The sequence below is a fragment of the Aythya marila genome, assembly GCF_965140915.1.
Source record: "Aythya marila genome assembly, chromosome: 4".
Lineage (NCBI taxonomy): Eukaryota > Metazoa > Chordata > Aves > Anseriformes > Anatidae > Aythya > Aythya marila.
In genome coordinates, this window is record NC_139045.1 from 52,880,316 (window position 1) to 52,904,938 (window position 24,623).

Genomic DNA, 24,623 nt, shown 5'->3' on the forward strand with positions numbered 1-24,623 from the left:
CTAAAAACCGTACGGAGAACAGTAAGTTTCAATGATGAGCTACAGTAAATGAGCTGTACTCTCATTGCTGAGTATGTGTTTTTGCTTGTTCGTTTATTAATTTAAAATAATGACACAATTAAGACAATTCCATCCATGACTACATAATTAAAGTTAAATTAGCACATACAAGCAGAGATTTATTCCTTTGGTTACATAAAAAAGGAGAGAGAATTCATGTATTCATGAAACGTATAGCACAAGAGTGACTAAGCAGTGGTGATTGTCATTTACCTGTGCAAGCCAGCAGCTGATATATAAAAATATCTGTTGTCTGAGGGCAGTTTGCTTTCAGTCTGTCATGATCATGAGTTGGCAGTGTCATTTTATCAGTTCATTTTTATTGACAGTAATGAGATGATGTCTTATTAGAACTGTTAATGGAAGGAGAGGCCTCTTAAAACTATAGAAGAATCTTTTTGAAAATACACAAAGTTGTTTTTAACAATTACAGGCAGTAGAGATCAAGAGTGGAAATGGTGGAGTGTAGGTGTGTATGGCAGGTGCTGGGTGATGCTGTTAACGATGGTGGGCTTGCTCTGAGGATGCAATGACCTCATAAACTTTGTTCAGTTGGACAGTGTGTTGTGACTTCTTGGTGTAGGCAAAGCAAGAATGAACACAGTCCTTTATCATTAGTATTGTTAGTTTAACACTATAATTTTGCTTAATGAAAGAAATTCTCATGACTGATAAGAGGAAGGTAAAATTTAAGTAAATACTGGGACGTACTCCATGTTTAATATCTTTTATATCACTGTTCTCCAGTCCTCACTGGCTCTTGGCTATCATGACTGAACAAGTGATATGCTGTAGTCAGAGTTCAGTATCATCCTTTTCTCAATATTTTGATCTGTTTTAACTTTTTTGTTTTCTGTAACAACAGAATTTAAATTATTGCTTTATGTGATACTTTTTTAAAAAATCAGTAAATAAAAATCAGGACATTTTGTTGTTTTCTCTGCCTAGCAGAGTTTGACTGTAGTAATTATGTTCTCTTTTCCTGCACAGATCTGCTAGGGAGTTCTGTGATTCCATTAATTGTTTGTCTGTAGTTAATGAAAATCAGAAACACCATACCATGAAAAGCATAGTTTATTTTCTAGTAAGGAACATATAATAACAATATTTTTATGTCCATGCAAAGAAATTGAAGAGTTGTCATTCTCTGCTGTGACATAATAACGATATCAGTGTGGCTGGACTATTACAGTTGATGGAATTTCGTCCTTATAACAAAGTTGAAATATGTATTTTGGGTGATGTCTATTCCATTTTTTTAATAACTTCTCCTGCATTGACCATACTGCAATAATAAAAAAAAAAAAAGATAGATTTAACAATACCTAAACATGAAGTACAGTCCATTTTAGTATCTAAATGATGCTCATTTGTATTTCCATTATCAGTAAAGTGATTTTAATATACATTGTTCTTCTCTGTGTGCACTAATGTGGCTCTCCCCTCTAGTAAATGCAGAATTTCAGTAGTGGTATGGTATGTCATGCCTTGCTCAGAAGATCCATGGCACCAAGCTGTAGGCCTTCTTCTGAACTTTAAAACCAGAGCTTTCAGTCTATTTAGTGAATATTTTTCTTTGTGCTGCTCTTTTTAAGGTTATTTCTTTAAAAATACATATTTTATGTACTTCAATTCAGTGTCTTTTTCTGCATCCTGGCCAATCCAGAGCTTCTGTGCCTAACAGAATGGTTATTTTTATACTACTATTTGTTTATTTTATCAACATATACTTGCTTATTTAGGCTTTTTAGCTCTGGTGAACCAATCTGGGGTGTCCAAAAATACTCAAAAATAATTCTTTGAAACTATATTGAAGATCCAAATAAAATATATTTTATGTATGAAGTTTTCAGTCCTTTAGTTTAATATAAGCATATCTACGAACATGATTTTTATGATGGTTTGTCTGGTTTGGAGAGAAACTGTTTTGTTTTAGGCTGTATAGTAGTCAGAATTTGAGAACGTTTTTATACATATTTGCCTGCCTTATATAATATGTCACCAATTTAGTGCCACTGTGACTAAAGAGGTATTTGTTTGAGCCTGTGGCCATTTTTTTCTCTTTATTGCCAGTGGAGGAGAGTTTTTTTTGGTTTGGTTTGTTTTTTTTTTAGTAGTATTTTTGTTGTCCTATCGGCTAGAAGAACAAGGAGGAATCATTCTCAGTGTAGGCTTGCCAAATACCATCTTCCAGGAATTGGTCTTCCTTAGACTTTATCTGTGTTTTGTCTGCAGTAGTCGGCAATTTTCAGGGCAATCAGTGAATCTACCCTTCTCCCTCCCTCCTCCTCTCCTTCCCTCCCCCTCTTCCTTCCTCCTTTCCCCCTCTCCACTCCAAGCTGCATTAATCCCTAGATGAGATGATATATTGCATATTGTATTTTGTGCTGATTTTCTGGGCAGTCACAGTTTCCATATGTGCTCTTACATTCCTTATCTTGCTTGAGGTTACTGAAAACAATGTTCAGATTTGTTATGTTGCAATCAAATGTTTACTTGGAAAAGTTGCAGATTGCTCTGCCCAAGTTTAGGTGCTCTCCGTAGGCGATCTTTGAGCACACAGCACAGTCCACATAGAACTCAATGCAAAATTTTACCATCTAGAGAAGGGTGAACTTGGTCTCAGGGTGTCTGTTTGGGGGAGTTTAGAAAGTAAGATCAACTAATTAATTCATCTTTCCTCAGTGTGGCAAATGTAGTGCATGGTAATTATTAAAGTGTGGAGGTGTGGCAATGCTTCTTCAAAATTTTTAATATGATTGCAAGTAAAAACATTTTCTAGATACTAGTACAGTGTTAAAGGTAACAACTGGAGTGATAAAGTTCTAGAAGAATGTGCAGGAAGTGATGTTTTTGGTTTAGATTTCTTTTAAGCATGTGAAAAAATGATTTAAAGATTTTAGTAAGTCTGTGGTTGTGTAGTTAATATAACTGAATTTTGATTGCTTTGAAAATAAATAAATCGGTGGCAAAACATACCTTACTAAAATAATGGGATTTTAAAGTTGTGATGAAAAAGTGAAGTCAACTGAATTAGCTTGTCTCTCTTTAAAATTTTATTTTTTTCCCCTTTTTTCAGAACCTTAATAAACAAGCATTTGATCTTGCAAAAGTCCTGTTGAAGAGGACCGTCCAGACCATTGAACCGTGTATTGCCAATGTATGTCAATTAGTTCATTCATGTTTACTATAACTAACAAGTATTCTTGTTAATGTTCTGACTTATTGGAGGTTTGTTTATTTACAGTATTGCTTATAAAATTAACATTTCTTAATGGAGCTAGAAGAATACTTTTTTTCCAAATAGGGTATTATTTTTTTGCTTAATTAAAAAGTGAGGTGTTTCAAAGAAGTGAAGAAGAAATAATTTTTTATCCATCCCAGTTTTAAGCATAGAAATCTAGGCTGCAAAAATAGGTGACCTGTCTTTCAGCATTATTGAGCACCAAAAAATCCTGTTGCAACAAAAGGAATAGTTAGTGCTTTGTATGTCCAGCAACCAGACATCCTCATTTTATGCCTAACTGCAGGATGAAGCACTTCAAACTACCAGCTTCTTAATAGATTTTGTCTATCCTAAACTTGTTCTAGTTAGAAGGACTAAGACTTGAGTTTTTTTACTATTTCCTACTGTGTTTCCTTTTGATGAATACCAATAGTGTGTTGTAACTATTAAAACAGTTACTACAGTCTTGTGGGGGATGTAGCTTGTTCCATTCTGTTGTCTGTCTTTTTGCTGAAGCCAGTGCTATTCTTTAAAGTCAGAGTAGATTAAGAAGGGAATTAGGCAAATTCATGAAAGATTAATCAGTAAGTATTTAAAAGCTCAGGGAGTCTCACTAACAAGTACCACTTCCCAATTCCCATGTTTCCTTAAGCTTTTGTAATTAGCTATAGCTGAAAACAGCATAGTAGATGAGTGACCTTTGAGTTGATTTAATATTATTCTTATGTTCTTGCTCAAGTGTGTAAAAGCTTTGTAGCATTTGGATTACTCAAATACTACTATCATCCTAGTAGGAAGCATATCAAACATGTTAACAAATCCATTGGAAATCATTCTTATGTTAGGCTACTTTTTTTCCCTCTTAGAATGCCAAGAATTCTTGACCATCAAATAATGGTCAAGATACATAATCATATGTATTTGATCGTAATGATCAAATATCACAAGACCTATCATGGTCATATATCATTCTTTAAAATGGACTAAAAGTAGATAAACTTTATTTTTCAATACATCATGATATTCAATTTGGATTGCCCTTACATTACAAGAAAAACAAAACTAAGATAAACTTTATTTCTCAACTTATAATGGACTTCAATCTGAAACAAACAATTCTTGTATTATCTTTTAATTTGGCTGGGGGTATAGTAATATTTTAAATGATCAAGTTAGTATATTTTTATGAAGTTACCATCAAATTTTATCATATTATTGTCAAATTTATCAAGTTCGGACATAAGCTGGCAGGACGTATTTTCCAGCCCAGAAAATCGACCATATCCTGGGCTGCATCAAAAGAAGCAGGGTGAGGGAGGTGATCTTCCCTCTCTGTTCTGCTCTCCTGAGACCCCACCTGGAGTGCTGCGTTTGCTCTGAGGCCCCCAGCAAAAGAGGGACATGGACCTGTTGGAGCAGGTCCAGAGCAGGGCCACGAAGATGATCAGAGGGATGGAGCACGTCTCCCATGAAGACCAGCTGAGAGATCTGGGGCTGGTCCCTGGAACCTTCTGATCTCCAGGCTCCACCTGGTCTGGTGGGAGGTGGCCCTGCCCATGGCAGGGGGTTGGACTAGATGGTCTTTAAGGGCTTTTCCAACCCAAACCAATTTGATTCTATGAATTCATTGATATGATAGAAGTTGTAGAACTGAATTTTGAAGGACGTTTGTCTCTAATTTGCATGAACCAGAACTGTAAGGGTTGAAATGCTTTGATGGAATCAAAAATGTGTATTGAATATTTTCCAGTAGAATTGAAGTATAAATGGTATATTAGGTTAAACTAATTTGTTAAAATAGTATTTGCATTAATGAAGGCAAATCTTCTAAACCGTAACATTTGCGTTCTAGTTTTTTAACCAGGTTCTGGTACTGGGAAAGTCTTCAGTAAGTGACTTATCAGAACATGTGTTTGACTTGATACAAGAGCTTTTTGCCATAGATCCTCACTTACTGCTGTCAGTCATGCCACAACTTGAATTCAAACTGAAGGTAGGTTACAATGTAGCTTGAGACAAGTAATACAATTTACATGGATACTGAAGAATGAGGTGCTGTGGGTTCAATGTGCTCTGCTAGAGTGATAGAAATCTTATATTTTTCAGTTTTGTTTATTATTACATTTATTAAAAATAAGGGTACTGAAGCATTGTGCACAATTATGTAGTTTCTGTGCTGCAAATGTTATGTACACAACATATATAATCATTGTAATCATAAATCCATATGATTTAATGTAAAAGTTGTACATACTTAATCTTTGGATTTCATTTGAAATTTATAAGGTAATTGGGCTGTGGTTGGCTTTACTCATGGAATGCAAGAGTGTCAGTTTCGATATCGATTTACAGAATTTATTTCACAAAAAGAATGTTTTAATAATAGAGGAATTATTTCCAAATATTTTGTTGGATTTGTAATCAGCTAGTAAGTCAGCTGACTGTTTTTGAATCTTTTGAAATAGTTCATTTATCCTGGTTGTGGTTTTTTGGTGCTGTTTTAATTAAAACTGTATGACTCATAAGATTGTAAGTGGACAGGGAAATAATTATGTAAAAGTGTGTGTGTGTTTGTACACATAGGGTATGGTGACAATAAACAAAAGCAATAAAGAAATACAAATAATAAATAAATCAAATTACATCCTTTTAGTGCCCATCTATATAGAAAATCTTAATTAGTGTTCTTTCCACATGCACAGAAGACTTTGTTTTAAAACAAAAATAAGATCATTTACTGTTGAGATTGCTAGATATACATTATTCAAACTACTGTGTATAGTTTTTTTTTATTCCTGAAAGGATTTTCAAAGCACAGCCATCGGTGGTTATAATACATTAAATTAATAGGTATGTATGTTTTTCATCATATTCATCTAATTAATTAGGGAGACTGGAGATTATCAGAAATTATTTCAAAATGACTTTTTAATCTAATTTATAAAAGCAGGAGGAAAAGGAAGCCAGAAATTATTATTAAGGTATCACAGGTAACAAATTACAGTTTCTTTTTCATTATTTGATTTTTAGAGCAATGATGGAGAAGAACGTTTGGCTGTTGTTCGACTTCTGGCTAAACTCTTTGGCTCTAAAGATTCTGATCTGGCTACACAAAATCGTCCACTTTGGCAGTGCTTTCTTGGGCGGTAAGAGAAATAAGGATAGAGTTCTGAATTCACATTCTTTTTGTGATGAATTTTCCTAATAATACTGTATTTTTATTTGTGATTGTGGTGTTTTTTTTGTTGTTGTTGTTGTTTTTGTTTGTTTTTTTTTTTTTACCAACCTTTGAAGCAGAGAATTGCATACAGTTACAATTTAGAATAAAATGTATTTTAACCTGAATGCTGCTATGTTGCTGTCAGTTAGAGGAATATAGATTAGATAGATAGCTACAGTAAATACATAGCAGAAATTACACAATATGAAATTCCACATAATGCTGTTGTACTTACTGTTCAACTATATCAGCGACAGTACCTTCTTTTATTCGGCATTTACCTTTTGAATGAAGCAATATTTCCTTTTAAGTAAACATAGAAATTCAACATTAAATAATGAATGTTTTCAAATGGTACATGTTATACGGGTATATATGGTTTTTATAACTTTATATATACACGTGTGTGTGTGTGTATATATATAGTGATGATTGATGGTCAACCTGATAGCTGTGGAGATTTATGGCAATGGATGATGACCCTTGGGTCAGCATTTCATCTGTATGTAGCATATTTTTTCTTTAATTGTGGTCCTAATTTAAATAATAACAAACTTTTGTATGAGGTACATTATGGAAACAAATTCAAAATATTTCTAATGTATTATTTTGCCATCTGAAAGTGTTCTAATAATTAATGAAACGTACTTTCAACACATGTTACTGCATAGAGAATAATCTCGATTTGCAAGGCTAATTAAAAATTAACATTCATCATCTCCTATCTCTCTAGGTTCAATGATATCCATGTCCCTGTGAGATTAGAGAGTGTGAAATTCGCCAGTCATTGTTTAATGAACCATCCAGACTTAGCAAAAGACCTCACTGGTGAGATGCTAATACTGGTGTTTAGAATAATTTAAGATATGAGTAGGGAAAAATGTAATTATTTCTGTACATAGCAGTATAGTTCCAAAATGTATCAAACCCAATGCATGATACTGAATGGAAGAACGAACTAATTTGTAATTGCTTTCTGATGAAGACAAGAGCACAAGAGGGAGCACACTTGCGCATGGAATGTGCAACTTTGTGTGGGCTTCGTAAGAGCGAGTGTTTAAGGAGCTACCTGTTGCAGCTTGAATTTTAAAGTATTTTCAGATTCCAATAAAAGCTTTGGCACATCAAAGCGCAAGTATTTGTAACACGTACTGAATTATTTTCAAAAATAAGTGGAAGAGAGTACTGGGGAACACACTGAGTTTAGAAGAAGCCATTGTGCTGGTCTAAAATATGAAGTTTCTTCCTTTAGTTCACCATCATTCTAACTATGAGCGGAATTTCAGGCTTAACTGAAAATACCTTCTTTTCTGATGAGATAACCTTCAGCAACTGTCAATATTTTTAAACTATTTACCTTATGTCTTTGTGAATGAGTTGCTTTTTTTTCTCCTTCCCAACTGTATTTAGTTTCAATATATTCTAGTCAGTTTTATTTAACATCATTGCCTATTGCAAATGAGGTTATTGTAAAAGCTATTCACTTTTATAAATGAATATCAAAAGATTATATATATATTAATGTAATGTAGAAAATGGTAAAATAGATGTTTCTTATAGGCAGTTCCATGTTTAATAGATACTAAAATTGTGATATATGACAAAATATGCAAATTTAACTTGTGATTATTAATAGTAATAAATTAGAATTCATAATATCTAAATTAAAAAGCCAAACCTTTCGTTGTTTCTATTCATAATAGAGTATTTGAAAGTTAGATCCCATGACCCAGAGGAAGCTATTCGACATGATGTTATTGTTACAATTATTACTGCGGGCAAGAGAGATCTTTCTTTAGTTAATGACCAGCTGCTTGGCTTTGTAAGGGAAAGAACACTAGATAAACGGGTAAGTGTTAATATTTTATTTTCAGGAATGTCTGCCTTTAATATAATTGTTTTTTTGTTTTTACTTTTACCAAAGCTCCAGAAATAGAAGATCTTAGAGTTACCTGTTAACTAGAATGCTGTGGGGAAAATTTTCTTACCAGAGCATCTTAATGAAGAGAGCCAATTGTGGAGACACCAATCAAGTGTAGGCAAGCAAGTACACTCATTGTGTTGAGGAATACAGTCATCCTGTAAGAGCACAGGAGTAGCCACATAGGTTTAGGCCAAAGGTCCCTATAGCCGAAAATAATTCTCACAGTGGTCAGTTTTTGGCTTAGAGCAATTTGTCAACTTCTTAAATCTCCTTGATAGTATTCATCATAGCTTGCAAGGGAACTTTCTCCTATGAATTTATTGAGTTCTTTCTTGAACCTGTTTGTACATGATAGGTGTCCATGGCACCTGCACCAGTTAGTTCAAGTTTAATGTGTGTAGTTGTTCCTTTTTGGCAGACGGTGTCCCTTCTCCAAACCACATCATTCTAGATAGTATCTTTATTTCTTTTTAAACATTTTTCTCTTTTTTACATTCACCTTTTTAAATGAGAATTTTACTGTAATAGATTTGGAGAAAAAGGATTTGTTGTCTTTGCACAAACAAATTCTAATTTTGAATATATTATTTTCATTATTATAAAGCAAATCTTCAATTAGTTGTACCTGGCACTTAACATTAATCATTTTTCAGGAGTGATTAAGAGAAATCACTTTCTTCTTTTTCAGCCATCAAAAAAAATATCCCCCAAAAAAGTAACTTTTGAGATCTTAGAATTCTTAGTCCAACCACCACTACCCACCAGGACTTTACCTATTCAGGCTGGGATGATTGTTAGTGTCTTCTACATAGTGTCTCTGTTTTCCTTTACCATCCTTCACTTAGTGACAGGCAGTCAATTTTACAATCGTAATAGAGCTAGGAATGTTCAATTTGCATAGCCTTAAACCCAGTGTGGTATTTTTTTTAATGTTACTGATATGCTTGTCTTGGTGATTTTGTCTTGGCGATTTCACACCAGGCATAGGTTTGATGATACTGCATTTCAAGAGGTTAGGTGCCTGTTCAGGTACCTAACTTCAATTCTAGATTGTGTTTCTTTCATAAAAATCTTGGGTGAGAACTTTAGTGAAACTGCATCCCGAGGAAAAATAAAAGTTGAAAATTAACTAAAAATAACTACAGATGCTGAGCAATTTGAAGTAAACCGTAACAGTATACTATTTCTTTGTAAGTAGAAATGTGTTATACAGTGAATATCAAGCATTTGTAAACTTTCTGCATATAATTTTTTAAAAGATTTATTTCCTTCAGTTTGGGAGAGGGGCATTGATACATCCTTGTGAGTCTTCATCCTTTTTTCCATGGGATTTTTTTCAGTTCCAGACATAATGCATTATACCTATTTTAATTATTCCTTTGCTTTTAAGAACTTGATCCTCTGCTGACTGCATTTACGTCTTTTATTCGGGTTACTGTTTGACAAATCACTGCAAACCTGTATGTGATGATTCATAAATTTGACTTCATCTCATTTTCAGTTATCTGTCAAACGGTTACAGATATTACAATAAGAACAGTATTCATCAAACAGGCTGAAGTAAAATGCTGATTGTTTAAACGCACTTCAGTGCGCATTTCAGTGGTGCCTTTGTAAAACACTGAAATTTAGAACACTTTAAAATTAAAGCATACTAACTGTTATCATGTATGCAATCTGTTTTTTCTCCTGACTATATTCTAATTGTCACACTATTAATAGAGGTAGCCTAATAGCATTTTTTGTAGGGGGGTAAAAATTTGTGATTTAAAGACACTACTTAATTTTTGATAAAGTGGCCTTAGGTAACTCTAAGGGCATTTGCACAATGGTTACAGCCACAAAAATAAAATAAAATAACAACAACAAAACAACGACTAACACATGTTTTTCAAATCAATTTTTATTGGTCCAGTTGAAAAAGTTTCCCTGGAAACAGACACTTTCAAAAAAAATGGAATCCGGTCTTTGGTAAGAATTGTCCTGAGGAATTTTCTCTTTTCCATTAGAGCACCACCTCTGGTGTCTTTCTAGTGCCTTCACTTTTTGGAATAGATAGTTTTAGGAGACTTAAAAAATAAAATACTTCCCTTTATTCTGGCATAACCTCGAGAATCTAAGAATTAGAGGAGAGTTTCTGAAAGCTGACTTAATGTTCCCATTTCCCCAAACAGTCTTTGTGGTCTAGAGACTTAGTCCATTAATGTGAACAGACTTTCACATCATCAGCTTGGAGAAGCTGTGGAATAAGAAGCCATAGGAATTATTCATGGGAATTATGCTATTATTCTAGTTCTCTTTAAGACTTTCTGCGTGAATTAGTTCTGACTCCTTGTTTGCCATAGGTACTAACAAACACTGCAGCTTTTGTCAGCTGAAGGAGGAATATTTGAGATATTTTTTATTCTTAACTCTCTTGAAGACACAGATTCCAACAGTTAAGGGGTTATCTTGAACTTTAACAGTTCTGTAACTCAGCCCTGCAGTCTTCAGTGAAGGAGTTCGGTTGTGCTAGTGAACCAAGGAAGCTAAGATCATCAAAATTCTTATGTTAATTAAATCGGGGTAGTACTTCTGTTAGTTGCTACCTTTGAAAGTGATCGTTACTTTCCCCTTTTTTTTATTTGCCTTCATCTTTTACCCTACTCTCTGTTTCTTCAACTTTCAGTAGCACCTTATTTTTTCCTGTGTTTGCTGTTGGGTGACTGCTTCCACGATGTTTCAAAGTATTTTCTAAGCAGCCTGTCCGCTGCCTCATGTGTTCTGTCCAAAGCTGCCTTGCTGTCTTCTCCAACCTCTGCTCTCTGCAGCAGTTTCAGGGATCAGGAATCTACCGACAGTCCAAACTTTCCTTCTTACAATCCCTCGTTAAGTACTCTGCTTTCATTTTAGGCTTAAATATTATAGAATCATTTCTTGTAATCCTTCTCCTTTGTGTCTTGACAACAGCTTTGCCATCCTTGCTGTCTTATATAGAAGATCTAATGAAGCAATAGTATTGTGTTAGATGGTTATACCTGAATGCAGAATGAGAATACTTACCTGAAAGTGTTTCTCTTTCACGCCTTGATTTCACTTTAAAATGTGCTATAGATGTGCAACAAGCATAAACAAATCCCTGCAGAGAAGTTGAACAATAACCTCTGTTGATATCTAAAACTTTTCATTTTCATAAAAACATCTCACGCGCTGTATTGTCAAAGTCAATGCAATCTTTTGTGTTTTTGTTTAATATTTAAGAAATACATATGAAGAGGCAGGTTTTTTTCCTCCATCATCTTGTTGATAAAACTTGATCATCTCACGCTAAGCAGGCTGTTGTGCTGACATAAAGCTATATCATCTTCAGGATTTTTCTTTTCTTTGCCTTTCTAGAAAAGGAAATCACTCAGAGATATTAAGAAATTAAATGTGCAATATCTCACTGTGCTGTTAGAGCAAGTGTTTGGTTTAACGAGATTGAAGAAGTTGTGCACAATGTGAATAACAGTGTCTACATCTATGCTTATCAGGGTGAAATAATTTGAACATTACTAGTCTTCGGAGTTCAAGACCAAAGGTGTCATCTAGCTGTGTTCTGAAGTGAATTCTCCCTTGCAGTCTGCAATTCATGCATTTCTTTTGAATGGTGAGGGAAGTAAGTTCCTTCTGAGGCTTCCTATGTAAACCATTCAATGGGAGACACTATTCTTTCTCTAAATTAATCCTCCATCTGTTCTGGTATGACTTCTTCCGCAAGGCAGTGTGAGAGGGCTTTTGGGCCATGTCTGTTAAAGTGTTTAATAATGGGAGATTTCCTGTTTACATGACTGGATAAAGTAGTGACCACCAAAAATAAGGATGAGAACCTAGGAACACCATCTGTGGAAGCTGCAGTTAGGCATTTTATTGCTGCTTTAAAAAAAAAAAAAAAAAAGAAAAAGAAACAAACCTCCCTTTGACATCCCTGGAGTCTTCCAGTGATTACTTCAAGGCTTTGGCAAAGATGGCCTCTCCCACTGTTGTGGAAAGTGGCCTCAGAGTTCAAGTCCTGACAAGTTTAGCTATGCCTAAGGTCTAGATCTTCTATTCCTGGACAAGTGTGCCAATTGTAAGGCTGTTGTGTGAATAAAAGCTGCCACAACTGATCAGTGCCCATTTCTGAATAGATAAGTCTTCCAAATTCTGGTTTAAGGCAGCACTTAACTCAGGCATGCACGTACAGTTAAGCTGTACTTAGCTTTTTTTTTTTTTTTTTTTTTTTTTTTTTTTTTTTTTAAGTAGACTGACAATTAAAATTTCTTTGCTCATCACAGTGAAACACTGTCTTACTCTGTACTTTGCAGAGAGGAAACACCTTATGTATGCTTTACAAATTCTCACTTAGAGGCTCTAAAATGCATTTTTCAGCTTCTGCAGTGACTAAATGTAAGAGGTCAGAATGTGGCCACTTTGTCTTTCATGCTTCTATGTATTTACTGCATTTTGTGTATGTTTGATATTTATTTACCAAAACCACTTTCCCATCTCCTTTGCTTCCCCCCTCAAGTGGCGAGTAAGAAAAGAAGCTATGATGGGTCTTGCCCAGCTATACAAGAAGTACTGTCTTCACGCCGAGGCTGGAAAAGATGCTGCAGAGAAAGTGAGCTGGATAAAGGATAAACTTTTGCACATATATTATCAAAATAGCATTGATGACAAGTGAGTCAACCTAAGCCTTCCTAATTTTAATTGTATAGTGATAAAAGATACTCTGAAAATGAAAATATGTGCTTTTCCTGAGAAAGCTGTTGTAGTACATTCTGTATTTGTGGTTTTAAGTATGATATATTTAAATAATTATTAAGACGTGCTAAGATCTTTGAGATAGTGGCATTATCTGTTCATATATTTATTCTATATGCTGATGGAAGCATAACTGTGATGATAGTAAATTGTCATTAATCTCTGCATAGAACAAAGGTCAAATTTTGCTTTTACTATGCCCCATTCCTGTTTGCCTTTTACTTCCCAGAGGCTAGCATGTTGAAATCATCAACCTGTGAGCACTGTACATATATGTACCACAGCAACATCTCCTTTTGCTACACTACATGGAAATTGACCCTTTCGTTAGAACAAAAGCTGAAGAAATGTCAAGGATGCTTCCACCATTGTCTAATTTTCACTGTTTTGTCATTCGGTCCCTTTAATTTTTGAAATATTTTGGCTTAGCGGAAAGTATTTTGGCTTGGGTTTTGGAAGATAGTTTTCAGCTCTCACTGTTAATTCTTTGTCTGTCACTAGAAAAGCCAAACTATGAGATCACACAAAGATGGAATTTCAGCCTAGATGTTTAATGCAGCAGACTTGAAAAACAGACACTTCTTTATAATGTTTCTTAGCATCTTAGCATCAAATGAGCCAACAGCCTTCTTTGGTTTCCAGTTATTGTAGTTAATTCTTACAGATGGCGTCACAAAAAACTGGTGAAGGATCTCACTTCTGTTCATCTTGCTGTTCATAAGTGGGTCAGAGTTACGTATTTGATTCATTGCCTTCTTTAAAAAAAAAAAAAAAAAAGGAAGAAGAAAGATGCAGTTGCAAGATCCTACACATAAAAATTATGCTGAAAGTCTGCTGAGATAGAAGTGTTAAATAGTGGGGGAAAATGAGGAAATCCCCACATAGTTCGTACAGAGCTACAAAGCTAATTCTGCTTTCGCATATGCATCAAATATGCTTTAATTTGCCTGGAGAGATTCACGTTTTTTCTAGTATGTTCGTGTCTCGTACAGCACACAGGCTTCATAGCGAGCCAGGAATGAATCAAAGTTCTGCAGTGAATGTGGCAGATCTGTTCAGTATTCCTGCTCACTGGAAACGCAGAATACCGTAAAGGGACCAAGACAAGGAATTACAAGGAAGGACTGTGTCATCAAAGCAGAGTTTCTTTCTCTAATGTGGTTTCTTCTAAAAGTCTTGTTGAGCCATTTAAGCCAGCCTTTTCATGAGCAGGCACTGATTGTAAGCTGTTTGCTGAAAGATTGGTGGTTTGATTCTCATCATTCCTCTAGTTCTGTTTGATAGCCTGAATTTTAATCCAAATTCTGCTGTTTTTTAAGTTGACAATGAATTTCTTGTTCAGTTGCATTGGGTTGATGTGCTCAGAATGGAGAAGTAAATGTACTTCAATGTTATCATCATTCAAAATTAGACAGTTAGTACTTTAAGCACTGGAAGAGCCATAGAAATGCCATTATCTTTAAGACACAGTCAATCCAGTCCTTTAAACACACATGCATAAGTCAAAATTAGCAACCTCTGTTCTGTTTTCTTTCCGTAATGAGGGAGGAGGATAAAACATAACGGTGAACAGCTGTCTGAGCCTCGGAGTATTTTCCGTTGTGCACATGGAATAACACTAGTTCTTTGAGAAGATAATAGCACAGCATCGTACAGTATTCGGGCATGAAGTGGAGTGGAACAAATTTTCTCCAGACATCCTTAACTCTGTCACTTCCTCCTGGTTTTGATGTTACTCAACTATTGATGAGTTTGTGTACTCGGGACTGAGAACTTGAAGCCATAAGGGCAGTTTATCACCTGTGTGCTCTGAGATTCCATGTTCTACAACCAATGCATAGGGAATGGCTCAAAATAACCACATTACACACTGACCTGTTGTTTACATTAGCCAATGACTTTCCTCACGGGAGAAAAGTCTGTGTTGCAGAGGTGTTACCTACTAGTAAATATGTACCCTAAGTGACATGGGCCAGGGAAGTCATAATACAGTTACACTGTTTGTATTGACAGCTTTTTTGGAAAGTGGATCTGTGGAGACAAGGGCTACAGCAGTGTTCAGAAATTAGTCAAGTAGATAGCTGTGATGGCTCCAATCTCCTGAGATCTGAAGATCCTGTCCCCCAAGTAATGTAGTCATTGGAGTCATCAGTAGTAAAAATGTACGCCCAAAGGGAAAAAGCCAAGTTTTCTTTAATATTGATGGGATGCCTTGAGGTAACTATCCATATTCGTGGTCATCCTTTCATTCCTCTGCCCCAGCATCATGTCCCTTGGAATTTTCTTTAAGTAGAAATAAGATGTGTGTGACCTGTGCTGACTTCTTTGCTCTTTTGTACAAGACCCTCCTAGGGTGCCTTTAGGAATCATAGTAAACAAAGTCTGTAAATTCAAGCACACAAAGTATTTGTCCACAAATATGAAATTGTGTAGCTGGATATTGTGTACAGCTCTCATTGCTATGGATTAAATTAATATCTGAATGTTTTTTTATTGGAGGGGAAGATTATTAGATGATCTGTACAGTTATACAGTAGCTCAATTTTTTATTTTATTTAAAACCTTAAGTATGTATTCTTGTATTTGATTTGTTGTTTTTTTAGAAGATATAATTGGAGAATGTTTTTGCTTGTTTGGTTTGCCCTCAGTTTCCCCTTTGCTCCTTTTGCTGTATACATTTTGGTATTCCTTTGTCTTCACCTTTTTTAATGCCGATGGTTTCTGTGTTAGCATGAGTGTTTCAATCGTTCTTTTGTTAAATAATACAATTTTATCTTACCCTTCCTCTCTAGGATACTTCAGATTTTTTACTTTTACTCCTTTTTAAGATATATTCTTGTATTCTTTCTCCTTTATTTGATATTTTTGCTGTCTGTATCCATTTCTTCTTATGTATGAGATTGAACACAGGTAGATTCTCAAAACCTAGAGAAAAAGGAGGATTTAGATGGTGACAAATAAAGCAATTACACCCTCTTAAAGGTGAAAATGAATGTAAAAGCTCTCAAGAAGCAGTGCTTGCTAATCTCTATTAATGGTGGAAGGGATCTTTACAGATAAGAAAAAGACCAATACTTTCTTTCTTCGCTGTTTGGAAAAAAGTAGTTTCAGTGACTTCTGATATTTCTTGTTCTTTCAGCTTGACTAAAAGATATTACCACTTTTTGACCCAAAGAGGTTTTTCTCTCTTCTTTCCCTGCAGATTACTAGTAGAGAAAATCTTTGCTCAGTATCTTGTTCCACACAATTTGGAAACAGAAGAGCGAATGAAGTGCTTGTACTATTTGTATGCTAGCTTGGATCCAAATGCTGTCAAGTGAGTATAGTTTGCATTCAGCAAATACTTGCTCTTTTTCAGTCTTTTCTAACATATCTGTTGTCTGCTTATATTATCAGGATTTAAATAACATAAAAAATTGATGTTTAGCACTATTTGCAATTATTATTTCAAAACATTCCCTTTAGATATCTAAATGTTTATATACAAATTGTACAAGGCCTTTATACAAGATACCTTGATATTTGAGAATAGTGGTTTTAGGGTTTTGTCTATTTGTTCTCAGCCAATGAGAACAGTGTGCAGTTACAAGACATACTGTGGTTGTCCTGCGTATATGAAACTGATAAAAGTAACTGAATAAAAAGGAAAAATGATGTTATCCAAGAAGAGAATAGTTCTACCTTGTTTCGAATGGTTATTTTTAATATGTAGTAGGTTTGGGATGTTGCATTTGTTAAATAAATAAATAATCTTGTTTACTAATGTGTCCAGCATGTTCTTGCAATAAACAAATTGGTAAGCTTTCTTTTCTGTTTTATTTATTTATTTATTATTTTTGCAGAGCGCTGAATGAGATGTGGAAGTGCCAGAACATGTTAAGGAGTCACGTACGCGAATTACTAGACTTGCATAAGCAGCCCACAGTACGGTTTTGAAAATATTAATACTTTATCCAATAGATTTGTTTGACTAATTGATAGGTTTTTAATACTGTTTTAATTGTTCAGTTGACTGTTGATTTCCATGTGTAGACAAAGTTCCGTTCTCATTAAGTAAAGTTGCTTTGTTAATGTTTGCAGGTAATGCAAGTAATGCTTGGCCTCCTTAAGTTTATCACGATATTTTATTACCAGTCAATAACTTTGGAAAAAGTTAAGAAAATTTTCCAAGATTTTTTCCCATTTTTGACAGACCTTTTTTGATTTTTGCTTTATAAACTACTTAAAATATATTCCATTTGGAAAATCTCTGACATAAGTTTTGGTGTATTTATATTGGAATGTTACCTGTAAGTGTATCAGCAAATTAGCAGAAGCTGTTAATAGGAGTTCGTGGTTGGTCTGGGGATTTAGTGTGGGGAGTTGGCCTATTGAGTGTTTGCTTGTTTGTTTTTGCTTATTTTTTTAGATCTTTTCCAACAGTACAGACAATTGATTTGTCGAGGTTTAGTGAATTTTTGCATTTCTTTGGTATTGCAAGAAGATTTTTCCCCTTTTTGCCGTGTAACAGCTTTTAAGACAGTGTTTATTCTTAAAAACCTAAAACCCAGATTACAGAGTAGAACAAACTGCTGGAGAAGAACTGACAGATAAGCTTAAAGCTTTATTTTATAATAATAAAGCTTTTAGACTTTATTTTTTGAAGGAGATAATGCTGACTTCGTTTGTTTATTTGTATTTGCTGTCCTCCCCAGTCAGAAGCAAACAGTGCTGCCATGTTTGGAAAGCTGATGACCATAGCAAGTAAGTGTTAATAAGTTCAGTAAACTGCTGTTAAAGTGTTCCTTGAAATTGTATTTCTGTGAATTTTGGCATACTGAAGTGGCAAATTTATTTAATGTTAAATTCTGTTTAATCATACAGAAAACCTACCAGATCCTGGAAAAGCACAAGATTTTGTGAAGAAATTCAATCAGGTTCTAGGTGATGATGAAAAACTTCGATCCCAGCTTGAACTGTTAATTAGCCCTACGTGTTCGTGTAAACAGGCAGATGTCTGTGTGGTAAGGAAATGGAAAAGCAAACTTTATATTTTTGCATTAAAACAGTTATTCAAGGTTAATAGTCTGTTTTGGTACCTTAATGTGATTTTTTTAATGTATTTCCTATTCTCATGACGTTTATATATAAGGAAGAAATTCTTTAGTCTGAGGGTGGTGAGGCACTGGCACAAGTTGCCCAGAGAAGCTGTGGATGCCCCACCCCTGGAGGTGTTCAAGGCCAGTTTGGATGGGGTTTAGAGCAACCTGGTCTCATGGGAGGTGTCCCTGCCCATGCCTGAGGGGTTGGAATTAGGTGATCTTTAAGGTCCCTTCCACCCAAACCATTTATGATTCTATGAAATACCTTTTTGATTAACAGCAGAGATTACTGATAATATAACTTATGATTATCATCTTGCTTTCTAAGAAAATGTTTGTTTCATTTCCTTATGGGGTTATGAGGATCAAATATAAACTTGAAATAAAAAATGAAATTAGTCTTTAAAGAGTCTCTTTTATGGTAAAGTTCTTAAACTATCCCCTGACCCTGTTTAAACTTACATAATAACCATCAAGACACATATTATGTATAAAATACCAGCATATATATAATATATATAAGTACCAACAATACAAATGCTATATCATTATATAATAATGTCTGCTTACTGTTCGTTTATTTTTCTTCTTGCATTATTTTGAGATCAGTCTTTATTTTTCTCTCATATATTTAACTGTGCTATGAAAATACACGCGTTAATATTAAATAAAACCACTCCAGAGATTTACAATGTCAACAATCACGTTTTTTTTGACACCCCCCGACATTTTGGTCCTAAAATAAAGCAAGCAATTTGCTTGACAGAAATCACAAAACATAGGTTTCCCGGTGTTTGTCTAATGGCTCTATAATTGTCCAGGGAAGAAATCAGAATGGCCTTCAGAATTACGTTCCTAACCACTAGTGTACGGAATACGTCTCCTTCTAAACTAGTGAGTTTTGCACTTTGGGAGCACAGTGGTGCAATTTTAGAAGGAAGGATTCTGCCCTCTTTCTGAAGATACTATAGCGTGATGGTTAGGACTATGTCATAGTCAGTGTAGGGTCTACAATTTCTAACCCTTCAGGAGAAGAAAAGTTGAGAAATCCTTTCTTTAGGACATTTTGAGACTTCTGTTCAAAACAAAAATATCATATCCACCACCTTCTGCTGGGTTTGCAGCTGAATTTAATGTTCTTTACACTTGAAGCATTCAGAAAGGGAAAGGGAGATTTTGATTCCAAGACATTCATGGGCAAGAATGTGGGGTCTGAACATCGACTGTAGCCCAAATAGCACATAGTGCTTCTGCGCATCTGCAGTAGTGTGGCTTTTACTGCAATTATTGTTGCTTATGAAATCTGAAGCATGCAGGAGGGTTATATACAGATTTACAGATTACTCTTGTCTACATAGATATTTAAATTCTGTGTTGCACGCTAGCTCTCCATTGGTTCTTTTTTGAATCTGTCTCTCATTAGAAGCCTACACACGTCTTAGTTTTAACTGTTGTATGCCTGCTTTTGTGGGGATAACAGCAGTCCCCCTTAAAATACATTTCATTGATTATATACACAATTTCTGTAGTTCAAAGAACTGGTTTTATTTGGCTTATTCAACATGCTTAAGAAATAATTAAAATTAGTATAATTCTTGTTTGCAATGTAACGTTTCTTGTAGAGAGAGATAGCCCGGAAACTTGCAAATCCTAAGCAGCCAACAAATCCTTTTCTGGAAATGGTCAAATTTCTTTTGGAAAGAATTGCCCCTGTACATATCGACTCAGAAGCCATTAGGTAAGTTTGGAAGATCTTATTAAATCATGAATGATTACAAAGATGATTTAAATGACAAAGTGATTTTCATGGGATTTAAATAAGTCTGTCATAACAGTAAATAGGTATTAAAAACAAACAAAAAACCATTTTATATAGATGTAGTTTTCTTGCAATCTAGAGAATATGAGGATTTTTGTTTTAGCTACTGCTTTGCAATGCTAAGTCTACAAATGATTTTAAAATTCTAGCAGTTGCTCCCGGTGAAACTGCTATTTGTGGGGTTTAAGGTGAAAACGATGATCATAATTTTCACATAGCTAACTGCAGCACAGTCTTCCATATAACAGATGAATTAATTAGTTTTTGTGGGACTGAGTAAGAGAATGTTTGGATTTCTTTTGAGACTTGTCTGGCAACCTAATTATATTCTGAAATGCATGCAACTATGTGTTGATCTGAATGCTGCCAACATGTCTTTTTCTTCCTAAAGAACTAAAATTTGCAGTAAGTTAAGTCTGAAGGAAAAGAATGCTGAAATAGCTTGGTTTAAAAACAAAAACCACCATCCCTTTACTTGTTGTCAAAACCAAGTAATCTTGCTGATGTGTCCAGCCATGTTGTCAAGTTCATTTGTTTTTTTCCTTTGCATCTCTTATTTTAGTGCACTAGTAAAACTGATGAATAAATCAATAGAGGGGACAGCTGATGATGAAGAGGAGGGTGTAAGTCCTGACACTGCTATTCGTGCAGGACTTGAACTTCTCAAGGTAATCTAAATCTAAAAAAAGTAGCTGTAGTTTGTAAAGGAAGAAACTAAAGTGGTGTGACTAATGAATGAATATTTGCATGTTTTTAATAGTTATTGTTTAGATAACTTTTTTTTTTTTTTTTTTAATGAAAGCAAAGTTTTGATTACTAATACTTACTTAGGAAAAAAAGAATGAAAGAAACGGGTTTTTGGAAGAAGTATGTTTTGAAAAGGGCACCAAGGATTGAAATATGCACATGAAAGCAGAAATCGATTTCTGCTTAAGGAAGTCAAAGAAGAAGTTGCAGAGGTTATGTGGGAGGAAGAGAAAAGGACAGATTAGGGTGGCATGTTTTTGGTGCCTGAATGAGGCTGAAAGGAAAATGAGCAATAAATTCAAGAGCCCAAGTTTGTAGAGAAATTTATTTCATTTTTTAAATCAGTGGTGATGAGTGAGAAATGCTTGGGTGGAGAAGTAAGGATTTGAATTATCTGGAAAACATCTCTGGATTTGGCAGTTTACTAATGAGGCTTTATTTTCAATATGTTACAAAGAGAGCAGTATAATATATCAAGGAGGGTGTGGATAGGAAGTTCACATAATTGAGGTGAGACTTTTCTGAAATGTGAATGAACAACTTGGAGGTTATGGAGGTTCATCACACCAAGTTTGGTAATGGCAACAGTGTGGTAGAAAAAGTTACGCAGAAGTACACAAGAAAGAAATGTTTGGTAACGTAGCTCAGAAAAGAAAGCTGACAAGTTTGAAGATTTTGTTGCTGTGACTTGGATGCCTTTGAGAATGTTATTTCACACATTGATAGTCGCACAAGAAGTAGCCAACTCTGATCAAAGAAACCAAGATGAGATAAACCCCCCAAATACATAAATATATTCATTTTTTTGTTGTTCTCCCTACCATATGTTATCTGAACTTTACTATACTTAATATAGTTTTGCTTCAGGATAACAGTTTGTTCTCTTATCCTGCCTTGAATTTCTGCATGCTTAATTTCTTATTTGATGTTACTTCTGTTTAAAAGAATGTGCTGTTTCATTAGTTTTAAATTAAAAGACAGTAATCTGTGATTTGTTTTTGTGTATATATTTAACTTCTTGATTTCTTTTCTGCTCCAGGACTATAGATTTTGGAGAAGTTAAGATTTTAGTTCACTTAAATTATGTAGAAAAAAAAATGGTCTTAAGTAGATTGGAATATAAATGAATACTCCTGGATAAATATTTGTTTTAATAGATATGTTTCCATGCTCAAATAATTCATTATTTTTATAAAATGTTTGGGGGAGAGGTCCTGAAAACAAAGCATAGATGAATGTATTTGAAAATGCCTATATCAGTTTTTCAAAATGCAGTTATTGAATTTAATAATCTAGTAAGAGCAGGTAATAGCTATTTATGTTGATGGTAAGGCTCATAAACAGCTATAATTATGTTTTTCTGATGATTCATTTGCCATGGGTAAATATACCTTTTGTTTTAATATGTATCTCTACAGGTTCTGTCCTTTACACATCCTACCTCGTTTCACTCTGCGGAGACCTATGAGTCTCTGCTGCAGTGCCTCAGGATGGAAGATGATAAAGTAGCTGAGGCAGCCATACAGATTTTCAGAAACACGGGTCACAAAATAGAAACAGACCTGCCACAGATAAGATCGTGAGTGTTATTTCCTACACACTACTTTTCATACCTAGACTTCTGGCTCTTTGTATTTTGTTCAATATATTGCCCCTAATGTTACTTTATAGCCAGAAATAGCAGCAGCAGCTTTTCCATCATTTTGTATTCCTTCACCACCTTTCTGTCTCTTAAATCTTTAAATTGTGTGTTTTCTCAATTCTTGTGTATTTATTGAAGATGTTTTGTACTTCTTGAAAGTCGTCTTGTAATAGATGCATTAAAGCCAGAGTGTAGTATGTTTTCCAGGTTACAAAACAAGCAAAAACAAAAACATGGTGAAGATGTAATTTCTTGGCATGATTTCCACTCATATCTTTCCTTCGCACAATATTTTCTATCTGTGAGGAATGAAAATATAATCTCTGATGCTTAACAGCTCTGTTTGTTATGAAACAAAATGGGAAGTAAGTTCCAAAAGCAAGCATGAATTTCTAACGAAGATTAATTGGCTGTCTGTAAGTCATCACACAATACGTGCTTTAACTGCTGATTATCTACTAGGTATTCGCAGACTTCAAAATTTTGTGGGTGACATCAAAAACCTTAAAATTTGCCTTTTAGTAACTAATTCAGTAACTAACTATTTATAATATTTGTATTGGTTATAACAGTTACTAAATAATTAGTTACTACCTAACTATGAAGTCAAGTTTTCAAGTTCTTAAATATTGAAACAACATCTCAACCATGCAGCAGTGCATACCAACAGAGTGCAGTAACCTCAGTGATTCGTATGGCTTTGAGTGGTTGGAGAACTGGTCGTATTTATAGCCAGGGATTTGGCTTTTTAGACCATGGGACTCTCTTTGAGAAACCTGGTCTAGATTGGAAACCTGGTTTAGATTGGACACTGGGAAGAATTTCTTCATGGAGTTTGGTGATCAAGCGGTGAGGTCCCCATCTCTGGAGGTATTTCAGAGATGCGTGGACGAGGCACTGAGGGGCACGGCTTAGTGAGGGGACTTGGTAGGTCAAGTAGATGGTTGGACTGGATGATCTTGAATGTCTTTTCCAACCTTGATCACTCTATGATTGTGTGAATCAAATTCTGGGCAAAAGAAATATGTTACAAGTTCACACACAAGACACCTCCAAAAACATTTGTACATGAAGAGAAGGAAAAGCCAAGCAACCCATTTGTCAGTATAGTTCCCAGAAGCTACTAGAGTTTAACTAGGACTGTGCATTGCTGGGGTACATCATCTTCTGTCAAAGGAGCTGATATTGCTGACATTTCTTCTGGCTTTATATCTCATCCAGATACTGCTGAAGTATAGTCAGGATTGGGTTTCAAACAACTTACAAATGTAACTGCCATTAAACACGTTGAGTTCTACCTTTTGCAGATTTACCTCAGTTGGGATATGATGAGGTATGGCTTGTGAATGATGCATCAACCCATGGCAAAGGCCCTTTAATCTAGATACAGTTAGACTTTAAAACTGTAGGTTGAGCACTGATGCTTATTTTATCTGTAAGTTTCACTGAATTCTGTGGTGTTCTGTTCCTTACTTAATCCAAGTTGCAGAATCTTAGCAGGCTTGAGAAGAGACTTCATAGAATCATAGAATATCCTGAGTTGGAAGGGACCCTTAAGGATCATCAAGTCCAACTCTTGACACCGCACAGGTCTACCCAAAAGTTCAGACCATGTGCCTAAGTGCACAGTCCAATCTCTTCTTAAATTCAGACAGGCTCGGTGCAGTGACCACTTCCCTGGGGAGCCTGTTCCAGTGTGCAACCACCTTCTCTGTGAAGAACCCCCTCCTGACGTCCAGCCTAAATTTCCCCTGCCTCAGCTTAACCCCGTTCCCGCGGGTCCTGTCACTGGTGTTAATGGAGAAAAGGTCTCCTGCCTCTCGAATGTATGCCACTTCTGCATACCTTAGGATGCTGCTAACGTTTTTTCAAGGGGTCTTTGATTATTTGTTAGTTTTCAGGTTCTGTGCTTTTTTGAGGAAAAAATTTCAAGGCTTCTTTCAACCCTGCAAGCTTTTCTTTCATCTCTATTGCTACTTCTGATTATGTAGAATTTGTTAGTGAAGCTTGCATGCTAAATAATCCATATACTGAATGCTGTATTGTTAGTGAGCTTTTCCATAAAGTAGGATTTTTTTTTAAATGTTTGTTGGATGTTCTGTAAACGATTTTGTTTTCCCATCTCAGTGACTGAGCTACA

The 24,623-nt window shown here is 35.0% G+C and overlaps 1 protein-coding gene across 3 annotated transcripts in view; it reads left to right on the forward strand.

The window, feature by feature from the left end:
* The window catches only part of PDS5A (PDS5 cohesin associated factor A), a 78,775-nt gene that overhangs the window by 33,660 nt on the left and 20,492 nt on the right, over positions 1 to 24,623 (forward strand). For all 3 annotated transcript variants that reach the window (XM_082759363.1, XM_082759361.1, XM_082759362.1), the window contains exons 7-19: positions 3,140 to 3,220; positions 5,139 to 5,279; positions 6,317 to 6,432; positions 7,240 to 7,334; positions 8,210 to 8,355; positions 12,959 to 13,110; positions 16,397 to 16,510; positions 17,037 to 17,118; positions 17,889 to 17,937; positions 18,058 to 18,197; positions 19,898 to 20,013; positions 20,657 to 20,762; positions 22,260 to 22,420. In XM_082759363.1, coding sequence (XP_082615489.1) covers positions 3,140 to 3,220; positions 5,139 to 5,279; positions 6,317 to 6,432; positions 7,240 to 7,334; positions 8,210 to 8,355; positions 12,959 to 13,110; positions 16,397 to 16,510; positions 17,037 to 17,118; positions 17,889 to 17,937; positions 18,058 to 18,197; positions 19,898 to 20,013; positions 20,657 to 20,762; positions 22,260 to 22,420 — 1,499 coding nt within the window. The remainder of the gene's footprint in view (positions 1 to 3,139; positions 3,221 to 5,138; positions 5,280 to 6,316; positions 6,433 to 7,239; positions 7,335 to 8,209; positions 8,356 to 12,958; positions 13,111 to 16,396; positions 16,511 to 17,036; positions 17,119 to 17,888; positions 17,938 to 18,057; positions 18,198 to 19,897; positions 20,014 to 20,656; positions 20,763 to 22,259; positions 22,421 to 24,623) is intronic.